Source organism: Ranitomeya imitator, chromosome 3 (genome assembly GCF_032444005.1).
Source record: "Ranitomeya imitator isolate aRanImi1 chromosome 3, aRanImi1.pri, whole genome shotgun sequence".
NCBI classification, from domain to species: domain Eukaryota; kingdom Metazoa; phylum Chordata; class Amphibia; order Anura; family Dendrobatidae; genus Ranitomeya; species Ranitomeya imitator.
The window spans coordinates 92438209-92458113 of NC_091284.1; the positions used below are offsets into that span (position 1 = coordinate 92438209).

The 19905-nt window shown below is 42.9% G+C and overlaps 1 protein-coding gene across 5 annotated transcripts in view; it reads right to left on the reverse strand.

The window, feature by feature from the left end:
- LOC138672780 (cytospin-B-like) overlaps window positions 1-19905 on the reverse strand; it is a 442687-nt gene that overhangs the window by 169339 nt on the left and 253443 nt on the right. For all 5 annotated transcript variants that reach the window (XM_069761133.1, XM_069761134.1, XM_069761135.1 and 2 more), the window contains one exon: window positions 1501-3062. In XM_069761133.1, the coding sequence (XP_069617234.1) occupies window positions 1501-3062 (1562 nt within the window). The remainder of the gene's footprint in view (window positions 1-1500; window positions 3063-19905) is intronic.

Consider the following 19905-nt stretch of genomic DNA (forward strand, 5'->3'; position numbering starts at 1 on the left):
AGCTGGACTACAGAGTGAAAGCAAAAGGGCCAACAAGTTCTAAGCATCTCTGGGAACTCCTTCAAGATTGTTGGAAGACCATTCCCCGAGACTACCTCTTGAAGCTCATCAAGAGAATGGCAAGAGTGTGCAAAGCAGTCATCAAAGCAAAAGGTGGCTACTTTGAAGAACCTAGAATATAAGACATATTTTCAGTTGTTTCACACTTTTTTGTTAAGTATGTAATTCCACGTGTTAATTCATAGTTTTGATGCCTTCAATGTGAATGTACAATTTTCTTAGGCTACGTTCACATTTGCGTTGTGCGATGTTGCGTCGGAGATGCAACGCATAACGCAAACAAAAACGCATGCTAAAACGCAGCGTTTTGCGACGCATGCGTCCTTTTTGCCGAAATTTGGACGCAAAAAAAATGCAACTTGCTGCGTCCTCTGCGCCCCACGCTTGCGGCAAAAAAACCGCATGCGTCGCAAAACGCAGCACAACGCATGTCCATGCACCCCCCATGTTAAATATAGGGGCGCATGACGCATGCGTCGCCGCGGCTGCGCCCGACGCAGCCCAGCAGAACGCAAATGTGAACGTAGCCTTAGTCATGAAAATACAGAAAAATCTTTAAATGATATATATATATATATATATATATATATATATATATATATATATATATATATATATATATATATATTTATTACACCGCAGAGTGAAGTATGGCAACGTTTCGGGTAATGTACCCTCCGTCAAGCAGTATTTGAAGGGATACAGTCACACCGCATTCCTCAACATCCATTCCTGGTTGTACCACTGGGTTCCTTCTCCATCGGGCAATAGAAATTTCTACACTACCTCTTGATCCCCAGAAAGCCCAGTGATTCCATCCTTTCATATACCGCGTGATGAAGGGCACCGTATTTTTCTGACCATAAGACGCACTTTTTTCCCTCCAAATTCGGGAGGAAAGCGTGGGCAGTTTAGGGGGCCTGGGAAAGCGGACAGGTTCCCTTTTAAGTAATATACCTCTTCTCAATGTGATGGGTTCAAATTATGCGGGAGCATGACCTATTAAATGGCTAATGACAAAATGAGTATTGTAATGTAGCTTACTGCTTAGAGGAGTTGTCTAGTATAGAAAACATTTTTATATAAAGTACTTGAGAGCTCAAAATTAATGGACCGGGTCCTCAGTTGAAGGTCCTCATCTCTACAGAGTGGGGATCAGTTATAAAAAGTATTTTTTACTATGGTGGACATGTTCTGCATTACACAAAGCCAACTGAAAGGAATGGGCACAGTGTATTGCTCAATTTCACATGTGGTGGCGCTAAAGAGAAATTAAAGACTTACTTTCAATGGACTTTTCTAGTACATGGTGATTATACAACGTGGAGAACCTCCTTAAAAGATTTGTGTACTAAAGTAAGGTTTCTTATGACAATGCATCCATCCTTAGGTGAACTGGTATGAAAAAATAAATTGGCAAATACGATAAAACCATCTAACCTTAGCCAGAAGACACTGAAGTTGTTTTACTTCACTGTTAGCTTTCAAGAGCTCTTGTCGAAGTTCTGAGCAGGTGAGCTCCAGATGTTCCTTGTCCATGTGGACAGACTTCAGCACCTCTTGAGATGCCCAGTTTTCTATATTGTTGTTAGGTGTCACTGTTGTGATTTCAGGTACTTTTTGCCTCTCTCCATCCAATTGAGTTTTTAAACAGTTACTTTCCACTCTGAGACCATCAATTATGGTATTTTGGTCTTCCACAGTTTTTGACAAATTACCACTCTCTTTTCGTTCACTGTCCAATAAATTTTGTAATTTACTGACTTCATCTTTTAGTCTTTTGATCATTACTTGGGCCTCTTGGTGCTCTTTCTCAAGACTTCTCAGGCTACTTGTTAATTGCTGCTGAATGTTGAGCAGTTTCTCTCTTTCAAACTGAGATTGTTCAACAAGTTCTGTATACTTCTTCTCCATCTCAGATAACTTGCTTTGGACATGTACTTCTTCGATCTTTGACCTTTCTTGTAAAAGGGTCATTAGTTTTTCATTTTCCTGACTGAGCTGTTCTGCTTTCTGTCTTTGTTGCTGTAGGGAGCTTTCCAGAAATGCTTTCTCTTCCACCAGTTTCTCACTTTCCATTGTAAGCTCTTGCACCATGAGATTCTGATCAGACAGTTCTTGTAGTGTAGCCTGAAGTTCTTCTGCAGTACAATGCTGATTTTCTTCCATTTTATGTATCCTTTCAGTCAACGAGGCTACAGAAAGGTCACTTACGTTATTTGGGGAACTACCACTGGTTGAACATTTAGAGCCTTGGCATGGAATGCTTCCTGAAGAACCAGGTCTAGAAGGGACATCTGCAATATGCTCAAAATCTGAATCGGGTGATAAAGATGCTTTTGTCACATCGCTACTTGAAGAACCGGATAAGTGTAAACCACTTTCTCCTGCAGGTAAGTGACAGTTTTCGGATCTACTGACCACTGGACTCTTTGCCTTACTCCCAACACTTGCACCTCGTGTGGAAGGAGAAATGAGACTGCTATCTGTGCCATTGCTGGTCGTAGTGTCAGAGAGAGGTGACTGTTCTAAACAATTTAATTTCTCTTTCAGGTTTTCGTTTTCTTTTCTAAGCAAACCGAGCTCCTGTTGGAAAGCTATGGTCTTGTCTTGAAGAGTTTTCATGAATAAATCGGGATCACAACCCTGCATAAGATGCCTTTCCACATCTGGGTCCAGGATATCAGAATCTGAACTTTCTCTGACTTTACATTTCTGCAGCTCACTTTGCAGTTTAGTGATTTCAAAATCTTTTGTTTTTGCTTCAGCCAAGAGCTCCTTAACTTGCAGTTCCAATAACGATTTGTTGTTGGGTTCATTGTCTTGTTTAATTTTTGGTGCTGCACGGACAATCTTAGGTGTAAGAGTGCTGGGAGATGTAGGACTTGGCAGTATTTTTTTAGTTGTAGGAGCCTGGGCACGCAAATTTGTTCTGTCCCTTGTTATTTGGGTTGACAGTTCTCGAGGAGTCGGTATACCAGTCCTTCTTGTTGATGACAGCCCTATTAAAAAAATATATATATAAATATATGTTAGTATTTCTTCTGTGAAAGGGTTCTTATTATATTAACAGCATATTAAATGAGACATTTATTAGGGTTTTTATGCATGTAATTATTTTTCAGAGCAAACAAAAGTCAAGTGGTTGGAGTTCAAAGTGTAAAGATGCATTTCCACTTATTTTCGGCAATACATCATCTTATTTTTACTAATAAAAGTTGATTAATCAACTCCACCTATGAACTGAACAAATGTTAATTTACTATACAATGACAATAAAAGTACCTTTACACCAATCATTTAGCAAATTACAAGTTTTCTAAATTATTATTGCTTTATATCTAGATTTGCCAGGTTTTATTGTTACGTTCCTTAATATAATACATAAAGGAACAAGGGCCCATTAAAAGGGGTTATCCCTGATTCTATTATTTTTCTCAAACTCCCTGTAGCCCAATAATCATTCTAAAGGCAATTTACCCCAGATCTCTGCTGGGTTTGTTTGCTTTTTATAGAGTAGATTAGCGAAGACATTATTAATGCAGCTACATTCAGTGCTCAGATTAATGTATGCATTTTTGTCCCCTATACACTTTTAAGGTCAGGAAAAGTGATTTAAGGTCCCGGAAGAACATAAAATGTAAAACTACTAAACCCTTAACCCACTTGCTCATAATTAACGGTTTATGATTTAAAAAAAAAAAACGGAATTAAAAAAGCAGCATCAGAAATAGCCACAGTACGCCTCTGTCTTGGGTTAAGCACCCGGTAGAATAAGAAACAAAGCAAGTAGTGTTCAGAAGAAAAGGAAGATAGCAAAGGACATTCTGACTACGGAGCCGACAGCCCACTCATTCAGGTCAAAGAGTTAGACATCCACAGCTGGAGAATTCCAGGCCAAGAAGCAGAGAAAAGAACAAGATACACTGGTAATTAGACCATTATTAAAGAATGGAGAATTACGTCACACAGTAGACAAATGGCCCTGCGTTCTGCTGCAATCACAGAACTATTAATCCCTGTTGTGCCTTCTCAAGAGCTTTTCCAAGCCTGTTCCCCAGAATTGCACATGTTCACCATAGAGGAACCCAAACAACACAATGTGAATACCCTGCAAGACAATGACTCCATCCTTAGGCCTCTTTCACACTTCAGTTGTTTGGCGTCAGTCTAAAACCGCCATTTTCCTCAAATAATGGATCCGTCAATTTTTTTTGACGGATCCGTTATTTTCCCATAAACTTGCATTAGCGACGGATTGTGACGGATGGTCGTCCATACCATCCGCCATGCGACGGATCCGTCTAAATTTGGCGGACGTCATCTAGACATAGACGGACATTGAAACGTTTTTTGTCAACGCCGAAATGGCGGATCGCGACGGATCCGTCGCGTCCGCCATTCCATAGAATGGCCGCCTATGGGCGACGGATCCGCCGCCACAGTTTTTTCGGCGGATCCTTCGCCCCAATCCGTTTTTTCAATTGCGCATGCTCCAAAAAGTAGATACTTTTCCCAGACAACCCCCAAGTAACGGATCCGTCAAAAAAACGGATCCGTTAGAACCGTTTTCTCAACAATTGTGACGGATCCGTCAATCCGTCACTATGTCGGTAGTGACTGACGCCAAACAACTGAAGTGTGAAAGAGGCCTAATGGAGGGCTGTATACATTAATGTAGGGATGACTGGGCTGATTGAAGTCTCCAAGTTTTTTTGGTTGATTTTTACTTACAAACAACTCATTCTAAATATATCCTTCTCCTAAGATCATCACTAACCATAACCTAGGATAAAAACAAAATGAATAAATACCTTGTAGTAAGTAAATAGATTATTAATAGTACATGTAATAACGCAGCTCACACTTAACAGGGCCAACTAGGTACCGCATGTTATTTACACGTCCTATTTATTTACTTACTGCAGGGTATTTATTCATTTAGTTTTTTCTTAAGTTATGTTTTCCAATGGCCACAGTGTGAATGTGCACCTAGTCACTGCACTTCTATCAACATTTGTTCCAGCTCATTTCTTTGCTCTTGCTTGAGAGGTCTTGCACTTCGGACACACAGAGGCGCGGCTCCCCCTTTTTGGGCTGTGCATTTAGTTTACATATATTATGCTTTGCTTATATATCGCCATCATATTCCGCAGCGCTTTACCGACATGTCCCCGATGGGACTCACAATCTAAATTCCCTATGTCTTTGGAATATGGCAGGAAACCGGTGGAAACCCATGCAAACATGGGAGAACGCACAAATTCCTTGCAGATGTTGTCCTTGGTGGGATCTGAACCCAGGACTCCAGGGTTGCAGGGCTGCAGTTCTAACCACTGAGCCACTGTGCTATATAGCTTTCCACAGGCAGGTGTTTACCTTGATCCTGTTCTGCCCACATCTGTTGAGGCATGTTGGCACATAGAGAGGTTTTATTTTTGAGATAGGGCCATCCCGAGTGGGTACACCTTGTCGCGGCTGGATAGCTTATAAACTTTTTTGATCATAACAGTGTCAACTAAGTACCCAATGTTATTTACATGTACTACCGAATTACTATTTATTTATTTACTTCCGGGTATATATTTATTTTGTTCTTAACCTAGGTTATGTTTGTTAATTGCCACAATGTGAATGTGGACCTATACACTGCACTTGCACCAATATGTGCTTCAGCTATTGTTAAGCAAACATACTCTGATTAGGTAAAACCATTTAAAAAGAGGTGTATTGCCGGCTCTTGCTTCTGTGGTTATCTCAGCTGAGATTGAAATCTACCTGGGTGTAGGCTGGCCACCTTACAACTGAGCGAATACGGGTGCACCCCAAAAATTGAATCAATTATAGTCCAAATACAGAGAAAAAAGGTGGCACTCACCATCCGGTAAACATTCCTTTATTTAGCCCATGACATTGGTACAGCGGAAGTTTCCCCACTTTTAAAGGAGTGGTCCCCAAATAATAGTACTCACCCTCCCCAGGCCCAGCTCTGGCTTCAGCTCCCTCCTCATACCCCCCTGTTCAATCTCAGGGTTTTGGCAGCAGAGTTGACTTCACGTTGAGAGCTGGAATCCGATAAGACCACTTAACTTAGATTGGTTGGGTACTCTTGAGAAGAAGCGGTGTACGCGAAAAGTATCATGTGCAGAATTAAAAAGTGCTAAAGGATTTTGCAAGAACTTCTTTTCAACAAATTTACAATTTCAGTTACCAAGTTTTTCATTTTTCCTTATAACCCAATTGATGGGTTGTTTACACTAAACAATTTAGTGATGTTAAAAGACAATCAATTGTTCTTGGCAGCTAAAGCCCTGTTTACACAGGATAACGCGCTGCCGAAATCTATGATTTTTTGTGCAGGCCGAAAGAGAAGTTTCACTACAGTTTTGCTCGTTTGTCGGGTGATCGGCAGCACAATTATGCACATTTATTATATTCTTGCAGAGTAAATGGACCTTTACACATGTGCCATTTATAACACTATTGTCCTAAATAGCAAACGGACCTTCAGATTCCCGCAGGCAACATGGGACAATGGGACAGGTGCGACTACTGCCTTTGCACCCTCGGTAACAATGCTACTGGAGACAAAAAAATGAATAAAAAGGCAGCTACAAGTCAAGTCAGAATTGTTCATAGTGAAGATGGCGATGGCAATATTGCGGAGGACAGAGGTAATCACTCTACAGCACAAAATATGCGTAGCCTGCAGTCAAACAAAGTGATGTCTCAGCAATGTTTTTATCGATAGTGAGTAAAATATAAAAAGATTAGCACTTGTTTAATTCTTCTGGGTGATAAATAAAAAAACACGCAGATACATAGTATTCACTTTTCGATTAATAAGTATTATTGAGAAGTAAGAGTTATTACCTTTAAGGAGGATAATAAATTAAAAAAACAGACCAATATGCACGGATTTCAGGGATTAAGAACTGCCTCCTATCAGCAAGTATCCACAGCTCTTCTTTTGATTAGCCGGCCTGGCGTGATGTCATTGAAGTGGCGTAACGCAGATGTAATGTCTCTCCAGGTCGGCTAATCAAAAGAAGAGCCATGGATGCAGTCAGATTACAGGCCGTTCTTAGGACTTCCACCCGACAACTACAGATTACAAACATGGCCAATGGACCAAGTCATGGGAATCGATTCACACAAACTCTAGCCCCTACTACTGATGAGTGAGTGTGCAGGGATAAGGTGTTATCTGAGCATGCTCGGGTCCTAACCGAGTGTCTTCAGAATGCTCGAAAAATATGTTCAAACCCCGGCGGCTGCATGTCTCACTGCTGTCCGACAGCCGCAACACATGCAAGGATTGCCGGTTTGTTAGACAATCCTTGTATGTGTTGTGGCTGTTGAACAGCCATGAGACATGCAACTGCGGAGACTCAAACATATTACTCGAGCATTCTGAAGACACTCGGTTAGGACCCGAGCATGCTCAGATAACACCTTATCCCTGCACATTCGCTCTTCACTATTCCCTACACAATGACAAAAATAAGCAATGATTATATAAACATTGAAGAGGAAAATGTTGTTCATAACGATCTGGGCTGTTCTGACTGGACAACTTCTATCATTTGAAGCTATACAATGTGGCAACCAATCCGGTAGCCAAAAATTGAGTTCCATAAACAAAAGCATTCAAGATAAAGTACCATAGTTAGGTGGGGTCCAATTTATTGGTAAATATCACAAAACAAAAATGCGTGTCGGGAATTTGAATGCAATCATCTTTTTATTAGACCATGCCATTATTATTTGTTTTACCTTTTGAATGTATACATAGCAAGCAGTTGTGAACCCGGCACAATGACTCAACTACTGTGTGCTGCATTAGAGGTGTGGTGCCATGTGTATATTTACTACTACAGAATTAAACCAAACATGTTATATGGGGATCAGATTTTTCGGATTCTAGAAGTTTGTGATTATTAAACAATCATCTAATTTATAGCTTTTATTGCGAGAGCTAAACTGTAATAACATACTACTGGAAAACTAGCTTGCTATAATAATGTCGTATCCATTTCTGTACTGCTCTCTATAATTACCAGAATGATAAGTAGTATCAAATAAAACATATACTCTATGTGACAGCAGACTTCTGACAGCGTGCGGTGCACACACCGTCAGAATTTGCCGGTATTGCTGACGAGACGATTTTCATACTTTCAGCCACTTTCCGATTACTTGCTCTCACGTGACCACCTGCAGTCACCGGGAAATACCGGTGAATCCTGTGTGCACCGCACACTGCCGGGATTCAGAAGTCTTCAGTCACATCGTGTATAGGTTTTAATTGATGCTACTTATTCATGTCTGTACTGTTCCCTAAAATTATCAGAATGATAAGACATTAATGAATGGGAATTTAACTTCCCAGTTGTATATTATTACAGTTTAACTCAGACTTATCAGAAGACCAGATCACCCCTTTAAATTCAGGGTGTTAGGTTTAAAGGGACACTGTCACCTGAATTTGGAGGGAACAATTTTCAGCCATAGGGGCGGGGTTTTTGTGTTTTTGATTCACCCTTTCCTTACCCGCTGGCTGCATGCTGGCTGCAATATTGGATTGAAGTTCATTCTCTGTCCTCCATAGTACACGCCTGTGAGCGGAAGGCTGCTATCAAAGCAACCTGGGAGTCCATAACCCCTCAGCAGTGCCACAGGCTGATCGCCTCCATGCCACGTCACATTGATGCAGTAATTGATGCAAAAGGAGCCTCGACCAAGTATTGAGTGCATTTACTGAACATACATTTCTGTAGGCCAAGAGTTTGGATTTTAAAATCATTTTCAAGCTGGTGTTACAAAGTATTCTAATTTACTGAGATAATGACTTTTGGGTTTTCATTGGCTGTAAGCCATAATCATCAACATTAACAGAAATAAACACTTGAAACAGATCACGGTTTGTAATGACTATATAAGAGTTTCACTTTTTGTATTGAAGAACTGAAATAAATGAACTTTTTGATGATATTCCAATTTTGGGAGATGCACCTGTACTTATAAAATATTGTATAATAGCAATAACTGGTTCAGTTCACTATTCTAAATTAAAGATACTATTATATTTCTCATTGGAGAATTCATAGAAAAGACCAGAGAGGGCACAGAAAGGTCCTGGGAAATTGTAATCCATTTTTTATACAGAGCCATAAATAAGCCAACATTTAAAGTTCAGCCAATTAAACACACCTTAATGCAAAAAGCAAAAGTTCTTGGTGGTCCTCATTTTATAAACACACCCAAACCACATGTTCTTTTGTTTGCTGTGGTAAATTAATGAGGACAATCCTTCATTTAATAATAATAGGACAGGACTTTTCCATGGAAACACTTTTATATGTCACATAGTCTGTGGTGGTCTGGCAGCTGGAGCCCCACCAATCTGGAGAACAAGGCGGTCCAGTCTTCTATTCTCGGCAAAGATTTTACCGTATATCATTTTCCAATAATAAGAATAGAAATTACAAAAATGTTTGAGTGAGAAGCCTCGTGCGGCTCCCAATTATTTCAATAAAACATATACCGTGGGGGAAAATAAATATTTGATACACTGCAGATTTTCCAAGTTTTCCCACCTACAAGAAATGGAAAGGTCTGTAATTTTTATAGTAGGTACACTGCAACTGTGAGAGACATAATCTATAAATAATAACCAGAAAAATCTCATTGTATGAATTTTGAAATAAGTTGCATTTTATTGCATGAAATAAGTATTTGATCGCCAACGAACCAGCAAGAATTCTGGCTCTCACAGACCTATTAGTTTTTCCTTTAGAAGCCCTGCTACTCTGCACTCATTGCCTGTATTAATTGCACCTGTTTGAACCTGTATAAAAGACACCTGTCCACACACAATCAATCACACTCCAACCTCTCCACCATGGCCAAGACCAAAGAGCTGTCTATGGACACCAGGGACAATATTGTACCTGCACAAGACTGGGATGGGCTACAGGACAATAGACAAGCAGTTTGGCGAGAAGGCAGCAATTGTTGGCATAATTATTAGAAAATGTAAGAAACAAGATGACGGTCAAGGTATTGCCCACGATCAGGAAGAGCAGTGTTTTGGACTCAGCTCACATGTGCTGCATCCAAATGCTGCGTTCTACATTAGAAGCACAGTGGATGGGATTTATAGAAGTCTCATGCCCACTGTGCTTCTATTTAATGTTGCATGTACTCACCTGCAGTGTGGGTTTACAAGCATCAGCATGTCAATTATCTGCAACTGCGTAGTTTCACCCATAAACATTCACTAGATGCGGTCAATCTGCATGGTTCAATGAACACATGCTGATTTAACTGCACGATTAGAACGCAGCATTTTGGACACAGCGAAAATACGCTGCATCCAAAACGCTGCCATTTCCCGATTGTGGTCAAATAGCCTTAATCTTCCTTGGTCTGCTGTTCCATGCAAGATCTCACCCAGAACTACATTGGAGGACCTGGTCAATGAACTGAAGATAGCTCGGACCACAAACATTACTGTTAATAACACAGTACGCCCTCATGGATTAAAATCCTGCAGGGCATGCAAGGTCCCCCTGCTCACGCCAGCACATCTTCAGGCCAATTGCAGTTCGCCAATGACCATCTTGATGATCCAGAGGAGGAAAGGGAGGCTATGTGGTCAGATGACATCAAAATAGAACTTTTTGGTATCAACTCCACTCGCCGTGTTTGGAAGAAGAAGGATGAGTAAAACCCCCAAAACACAGTCCCAACCATGAAGCATGGTGGGGGAAAACATACCTTAGGGGTGCTTTTCTGCAAGGGGGACAGAATGACTGCACCGTATTGAAGGGAGGATGGATGGGGTCATTTATTGTGAGATTTTGGCAATCTCCTTCCCTAAGTAAGAGCATTGAAGATGGGTCATGGCTGGGTCTTCCAGCATGACAATGACCCAAAACACAACCAGGGTAACTAAGGAGTGGCTCAGTAAGAAGCATTTCAAGGTCCTGGAGTGGCCTAGCCAGTCTCCAGACCTGAATGCAATAGAAAATCTTTGGAGGGAGCTGAAACTCAATGTTGCCCAGCAACAGCCAAAAACCTGAAAGATCTGGAGAAGATTTGTATGGAGGAGTGGGCCAAAATCTCTGCTGAGGTGCAATGTCTGACCTCTGTAATTGCAAACAAAGATTTCTGTACCAAATATTAAGTTCTCTTTTTCTATTGCTCAACTACTTATTTCATGCAATAAAATTATTTAAAAATAATGTAACCATCATATAATGTGATTTTGTTTTTTATTTTTAGATCCTGCCTCAGTTGAAATGTACCTATGATAAAAATTACAGATCTCTCCTTTCTTTGTAGGTGGGAAAACTTAAAAAAAAAAAAAAATAACAAAAATGCTGACTTGTACTGTAGCTCATCAATTTTGTTTGGGTAGTGATTAGTGAGCACGCTCGGGTGTACTCCGAGTATTTTTTTAGTGCTCGGAGATTTAGTTTTCATCACCGCAGCTGAATGATTTACATCTGTTAGCCAGCATAAGTACATGTGGGGGTTGCCTGGTTGCTAGGGAATTCCCACATGTAATCAAGCTGGCTAGTAGCTGTAAATCATTCAGCTGCGGCTAGTAAAACTAAATCTCTGAGCACTAAAAAATACTCGGAGGTCACCTGAGCGTGCTCGGGGAAATCTCGAGTAACGAGTATATTCGCTCATCACTATTAGTTATGCCTCTTGCTTAATGGTGTTGCAGTCTCTGTGGCCTTTCAGAAAAGGTAAAGTGTATATACTGACAGACACTTAAGGTACCGTCACACTAGACGATATCGCTAGCGATCCGTGACGTTGCAGCGTCCTGGCTAGCGATATCGTCCAGTGTGACACGCAGCAGCGATCAGGCCCCTGCTGTGATGTCGCTGGTCGGGGAAGAAAGTCCAGAACTTTATTTCGTCGCTGGATCTCCCGCTGACATCGCTGAATCGGTGTGTGTGACACCGATTCAGCGATGTCTTCGCTGGTTACCTTCGTAAAAGTAAAAAAAACAAACACTTCATACTTACCTACCGCTGTCTGTCCTCGGCGCTCTGCTTCTCTGGTCTGGCTGTGAGCGCCGGGCAGCCGGAAAGCAGAGCGGTGATGTCACCGCTCTGCTTTCCGGCCGCTGTGCTCACAGCCAGACCAGAGAAGCACAGCGCCGAGGACAGACAGCGGTAGGTAAGTATGTACTGTTTGTTTTTTTTACTTTAACGATGGTAACCAGGGTAAACATCGGGTTACTAAGTGCGGCCCTGCGCTTAGTAACCCGATGTTTACCCTGGTTACCGGCATCGTTGGTCGCTGGAGAGCTGTCTGTGTGACAGCTCTCCAGCGACCAAACAGCGACGCTGCAGCGATCCGGATCGTTGTCGGTATCGCTGCAGCGTCGCTTAGTGTGACGGTACCTTTAGATTGAACACAGGTGGACTTCCTGTCACTAAGCATGTGACTTATGAAGGTAATTGTTGCACCAGAAATTTTTAGGTTGTTCATAGCAAAAGGGGTGAATACATATGCAACACATATGCTTAACCCCTCTACCCCCAAGGGTGATTTGCACGTTAGTGACCGGGCCAATTTTTACAATTCTGACCACTGTCCCCTTATGGAGGTAATAACTCTGGAACGCTTCCATGGATCCCGGTGACTCTGACACGGTTTTCTCGTGACACATTTTATTTGACATGAGTGTTAAAATTTCTTTGATATGACTTGCGTTTATTTGTGAAAAAAAATGGAAATTTGGCAAAAATGTTGAAAATTTCGCAATTTTCCAACTTTGAATTTTCATGCCCTTAAATCACAGAGATATGTCACACAAAATACTTAATAAGTAACATTTCCCACATGTCTACTTTACATAAGCAAAGTTTTGGAATACAAATTTTTTTTTTGTTAGGAAGTTATAAGGGTTAAAACTTGACCAGTGATTTCTCATTTTTACAACACCATTTTTTTTTAAGGGACCACATCACATTTGAAGTCACTTTGATTTTCTATATGATAGAAAATACCAAAAAGTGACACCATTCTAAAAACTGCACCCCTCAAGGTGCTCAAAACCACATTCAAGAAGTTTATTAACCCGTCAGGTGCATCACAGGAATTTTTGGAATGTTTAACCCCTTCATGGCCTTGGGACTTTCCATTTTTCCATGTTCATTTTTCGCTCCCCTCCTTCCCAGAGCCATAACTTTTTTATTTTTCCGTCAATTTGGCCATGTGAGGGCTTATTATTTGCGGGACGAATTGTACTTTTGAACGACATCATAGGTTTTACCATGTCGTGTACTAGAAAATGGGAAAAAAATTCCAAGTGCAGTGAAATTGCAAAAAAAGTGCAGTCCCACACTTGTTTTTTGTTTGGCTTTTTTGCTATGTTCACTAAATGCTAAAACTGACCTGCCATTATGATTCTCCAGGTCACTACGAGTTCATAGACACCTAACATGTCTAGGTTATTTTTGACCTAAGTGGTGAAAAAAAATTCCAAACTTTGCTAAAAAAAATAAAAATAAATAAAATTGCGCCATTTTCCGATACTCTTAGCGTCTCCATTTTTCATGATCTGGGGTCGCTTGAGAGCTTATTTTTTGCATGCCGAGCTGGCGTTTTTAATGATTCCAATTCGGTGCAGATACGTTCATTTGATCGCCCGTTATTGCATTTTAATGCAATGTCGCGGCAACCAAAAAAACGTAATTCTGGCGTTTCGATTTTTTTTCTCATAACGCCGTTTAGCGATCAGGTTAATGCTTTTTTTTATTGATAGATCGGGCGATTCTGAGCGCGGCGATACAAAATATGTGTAGGTTTGATTTTTTTTTTATTGATTTATTTTGATTGGGGCGAAAGGCGCAGTAAGCTCTGGCCATCTGACGTCCCAGCCAGGCTTGCAGACTGCGCCTGTGCGGCCACCCACCGTGGTAATCCCAGCCCCGCAGTGTGTTATGCATTATGCACAGTGCGGGGCTGGGATTCCTGGGCATGCGCACTGCGTGTATCAGCGGGAGACCTGGGAGAGTGGCTGACACACACAGTGCGCATGCCCAGGAATCCCAGCCCCGCACTGTGCATAATGCATAACACACTGTGAGGCTGGGATTACCAAGGTGGGTGGCCGCACTGGCCGCACAGGCCAGAGCTTACTGCGCCTGCACGAAACAGTACTACACAGCGCAGGCGCCGGATTTCATGCGAAAACAGCGCGAAGGGGACGGCGCCCGGAGCCCCTGAAGATTTGAGTGACGGCAGTGTGGCGGTTCCAGCAGGGGGTGAGGACCTGCCTCCCTGGATAAAGACAGGTATTTTGGAGAAGTTATAAAACGCTTTATTTTGGAAATACATGCACCAAAAACTAAAAGCCACCTTGTTAGAATGCAGCATTACTGCTGCACAAGGTGGCTCTTTTAGTTTATAATGGCTGGAGGGGGTGACAGTGGCCCTTTAAGGACCATTCTGTGGGGCATAATTTCTGTCCGCTAAGAAAGTCGGCTACCTGGTTTTCGCTGCCTTTTAGGTGAACTGCCGTTATTGATTTGACTGTCTGTTCTGCCCAGGAAAATATTGTATCTGACAGGTCCTGTAAGTAACAATGTTTTGGACCTCCTTGGTGAAGTAGAAAGGCTGCTGTCTTTGAATTGCCTGAAAAGACACGGATGTGTTGGTCTTTTAATTTTTCTCTGGAATGTCCTTAAGGCTTCCCAGACTGCCCCGAGTTCCCTGTAATTTGAAGACCTGCTTTGTACTGATGCAGGCCAAGTGCCTTGAGAGTAGTTCTCTTCTATGTGGGCTCCCCAGCCGCTGAGGCTTGCATCCGTAGTGATGCTTATACACGGAGATGTTCTCCAAGGCCTTCGTTTCTCGAGATTTTTTGTTATGGTCCACCATGACAGTGAACTCTTTGCGTCTAGGGATAAGCGCACTTTTTTGTCCAGGGTTACATCTCTGCGGTCCCAACTTGAGAGAATTTCTTGCTGAAGGGGTCTTGAGTGATATTGACTCCACTGAACACTGGAAATGAATGATGTCATTAAGCCCAGTACCCGCATGGCCTTTCTTATGGATGTTTGCTTTTGCTTCTGTAATGTTAGGAACTCTTTTTTGAATGACTCCTGCTTGTGATGCGGGAGGTAGGTATGTTCCTGAACTGAGTCTAGGATCACTCCGAGGAATAATTTCCTTGTTTCGGGTCTGATATTTGATTTTTTTTTTTAGATTTATTAGCCATCCTAGGTTTTTTTAAGAGTGACAACGTTGTTGATAAGTTCTGCTCCATCTGTTGAGAGGAGTCTGCTATGAGCAGGATGTCGTCCAGATAAGGGATGATGAGGATCCATTTTTCCCTTAAGAAGGCCATCACCTCTGCCATGAGTTTGGTGAATATTCTGAGAGCAGACGAGAGACTGAATGGTAGGCACGTGAACTGGTAATGTAGAATGTGATCTCGGGCTTTTATGGCGAATCTGAGATACTGTTGGTGTGAAGCGGAGATGGGAACCTGGTAGTAGGCACTTTTTAGATCTAATGTGCTCATTACTGATCCTTTCTGGACTAGAGGTATTACAGTTTTGATGGATTCCATCTTGAACTGTTTGTAAGCTACTGATAGATTTAAAGGTTTCAGGTTTATAATCGTACGGTATTCTCCGCCTGGTTTCTTTATGGAGAACAGACTTGAATAATGTCCTTTGAACCTCTGGGAATGGGGTACCGGAGTGATGGCTTTTATCTGGATAAGTTCCTGAATATCCTTTAGAAGTCACTGATGAACCGATAATGACTGGGGTTTGAGTTAGGCTAAATCTTCTGGGAGGCGTTTGGCTGAATTCTATTCTGTACCCCCGTTCTATCAAACTTAAGATCCATGGGTTTTGAGTGATGTTTTTCCAACCCTGTAGGAAGTACTGAAGTCTTCCACCCACTAAGTTGGCATCATTGTTTGTTGGTTCTTGACTTCTGATCTTGAAAGGTACCCCTGCCTCTACCCCCTTTCGGGTAGCTCCATCTTCCGCCTTTCCCTCGATAGGCTTGTCTGGGATGGGACCGAGTTCTACGAAAGGACGGTGTATTCTTTGGTTTTTCTTCAGGAAAGCCCTTCTTTTATCTGCTGCTTTTTCAAGCAATTCGTCCAATACCGGACCGAAAACATGAAGGTCAGATAAGGGGATTGAACATAGTTTGTTTTTTGACTGCGTGTCACCCGACCATGATCTTAGCCATAGAGCTCTCCTTGCTGCGTTAGATAAAGCGTTGCTTCTTGCAGTGAACCGAACAGATTCTGCCGAAGCATCGCCCATAAAGTCTGTCGCCACCTTTAGGAGTGGTAAAGACTTCAGGATTTCATCTCTGGGCGTCTTATTATTACTTTGGGTTTCTAATTTTTCTACCCACAGCGACATTGACCTGGCAACTGAGGTGGCCGCAATATTTGTCTTCATGATGGCGGCTGAAGTTTCCCAGGCTTTTTTGAGGAGATCTTCAGATCTTTTGTCCATAGGGTCTTTGAGACCCGGGGAATCCTCAAATCGTATGGCGGTCTTTTTTGAGACCTTGGCCACAGGTATATCTACTTTAGGCACAGATTCCCAAACTTTGGTTTCATCTGGATCAAACGGTAGACGGTATCTAAAATCTCTTGGGACTATTAGCTTTTTTGCTACATCGCCCTATTCTTCCAAGATCATCTCCTGTATATGGTGATGCACGGGAAACACCCTGTTCCTGCGAGCTCTGAGCCCACCAAACATCTCATCTTGGACTGTAAGGGGTTCTGTAGCCTCTTCGACCTTCATGGTGTTTCTAACGGCCTGCATTAGTGTGTCCGTGTTCTCAGAATAGAATAGGTATCTCTTTCTTTCTTCTGGGAGGATATTTGAAGAGCATTCACCCTCCATGGAGTAAGATAAGGAGTAAGCTGAAAGCTCACCCTCTTCTGAACTAAGATCCTGTTCCCACCTCAGTTTCTTAGGGCGGGGGGATTCTACTGGCATTAGTGCCGACACTGTGGACTGTACTTCTTCTATCAGTTTTGATACTATCCAGAAAGGAATTGTGTTCCCCTTTAAGCAGTCCCGCCATACAGGCATCACACACTTTCCTCGAATGCCCTTCTGGAAGTCTATTAGAGCATAGAGGGCATTTATTCGTCTTGCGTTTTTGGACTGTCGCTGGACGTTTGGACGCCTCCTTATCCTGAAATAGATACGGAGACGTCCTATAGCTTGTGTGTGACTGGTAATGTGAGGAAATCCCCTTATGTATAACTTACATGTTCAGGGGCGAGCTCTAAGGAGTGAATGTCTGGACAATTTGCACCTTCCATCTTGCTAGGACAAGTGTGCTGTCAGATGTGTGAAGTTAAATAGGCTATCTCACCTGTCTTCAAACCATCTCACCCATCCTCCTTCCGAGCTCAGCTGCAGGTGATCCCTTCTGATGACTGCAGTCTGTATCCCCCTGGAGCGCCCACTAATCCATGGGTGGGAGTTCCATATGCCAGTTACACCACAGCCATAGGCTGTGGATCTTTCGGTGTCCACAAGATCCGGGCTGCTAGGGGGATGTGACCGGAATTCGGAGTGGCCACTCAGTGCTGCGGCACACTCGCCGATGTGATGCGCCCCGTGACGCAGCACGCTCTGATGATGCGGCGCGTCTCATGACGCGGCACGCCCGATGATGCGTCACACTCAATGATGCGGCGCACACGGAGACACGACCGGCAAGGAAACACGGCGTGTTCGACGGCATGCCTGGATCGATCACCACCGGCATGGGCTGGGTGCAGCTATAAGCGCAGAGCCCACTGGAGAGGGGTGCGCTAAAGACGGGAGCACACAGCTCAACCTGCGCTGAGGTACCTCCATTGGTTTCAGTGTGTTCCTGCAGAGTTAGCCTGTGTTAGCAAGCCTCCGCTGTTCAGAGCCCTCTGGAGAGGGATGAAGCAACTCCGGGAGCCCTGCTCAACCGGCTATTGGAATCTTCGGTACGGTAAGCCGCACCAATGCTCCTCTGCGTCTGTCCCTAATAGGGACAGGAAAAACACTGAGGGGTGGAGGTGGGGAGGGGCTATTTAACCTCTTCTGTGTTTCCTGTCCCTATTAAGGATAAGAAGGACAACTTCCTGGTGGTGCTGTCAGGAGGGACGTCCTGGAAAATATATTTTTACACAGTATATTTTTTTTTAAACTTTTTTACATATTCCCAGGGTGGGACATCACTGCATAAAGTCAGATCGCTGATCTGACACTTTGCACAGCACTGTCAGATCAGCGATAATGACAGGCAGTGAAGCAGGCTTCTCAGGTCCTGCTCTGAGCAGGCACTGAGAAGCCACCTTCCTGCAGGACCCGGAAGGACCCCGCGGCCATCTTGGATCCAGGGGGCTGCAGGCAGGGAGAACCTCAGAACAACGCGATCACATGAGTTGTTGTTCTGAGGGATCTGAGGATATCATGCGCAGGGAGCCCCCTCCCTGTGCGATGCTTCTTTATGCCACCGGAACGCTGCGATCTTGTTTGATCGCAGTGTTCCGGGGGTTAAAGTGCTGGGAGCGGTCCATAACTCATGAGCTCATAATGCCCAGACTTAGCTCATAATGAAAACTTTTTGGGAAAGATGGACTGATAATGGTGCAAAGCCTAGAAGTCAGCACTGGCTTTCCTCTCCTCTCCTATGGATGTAATTGACATCTGGAGGAAGGGAGAGCTACTGCTGCTCTCTCACTTCCTCCGGATGTCTTCATTCATCCAATTTGTTATGTCACACAATCCCTGTGGCCAATCAGGTCTTGCTTCACTCTCCCCTCCATCGGTCAAATCAAGACATCCAGAGGAAATGAGAAAACAGCCGCAGCTCTCACTTCCTCCAGATGGCAATTCCAACCATGGGAGAGGAGAGGAAAGCCAGCGCTGATGGCCCGCAGGGATGTATTCCATAATGTCAGGAGATCACTGGGAGAGCCAGAGAAGATACCACTGGAACAGCTCCTGCACCAGAGGTGACAAGAAGTATTTTTTTTATTTTACTAGATGGGAAACATAAGGTTTAAGAGGTTATCCGAGTAGTGAACAACCTCTTTAAAGAGTTTTAGGAAAGGGGTTTTTTTTGGCTGAAGAAGGTTTTTTTGCAGCCTTTTGATTTGATAGCGCTTAGTCTTGAGGTAATTTAATTGGAGACGATCCATTCCAAAATACTACTAAAAAAAAAAAAACTAGAACCTCCACTAAAATGCTGAGTACCTCGGATGACTGTCCAATCTCCTTCACTGTTCACAAGTCACTGTACTGTGACTCACTGTAATCACTGAGCCCGCTTCTTTAGATATCTGCAGTTTAGGTGGCTTAGTGCTTAACATTGTTACTTTGCAGCACTGGGGTCCTAAGTTCAAATCCCACCAAGGACAACATCTGCAAGGAGTCTGTATGTTCTCCCCATGTTTGCGTGGGTTTCCTCCAGGTTCTCCGGTTTCCTCCCACACTCCAAAGACATACTGATAGGGAATCTAGATTGCGAGCCCCAATTGGTATAGTGGTGATGATGTTTGTAAAGTGTAAAGATGGTGCTATATACCGTAAGTGAGTAAAATAAATACAACTAATCCCAGTGATAGCATAAGCTGTAGTACCAGTCTTAACCATTACCAAAAGTAGAGTGCTGGCACTAGTAAGCGAACACTTGTCAGGTTATGAGTAGAGATGAGCGAACCTGAACTTTAAAGTTTGGCATTCGTACCGGATAGTTACTGTTCGGTGCTAACCACCAAACACGGACTTTTCCAGAAATTGTAGCAGTGTTCGGCTTTCAGGGGCATGTCCAAGC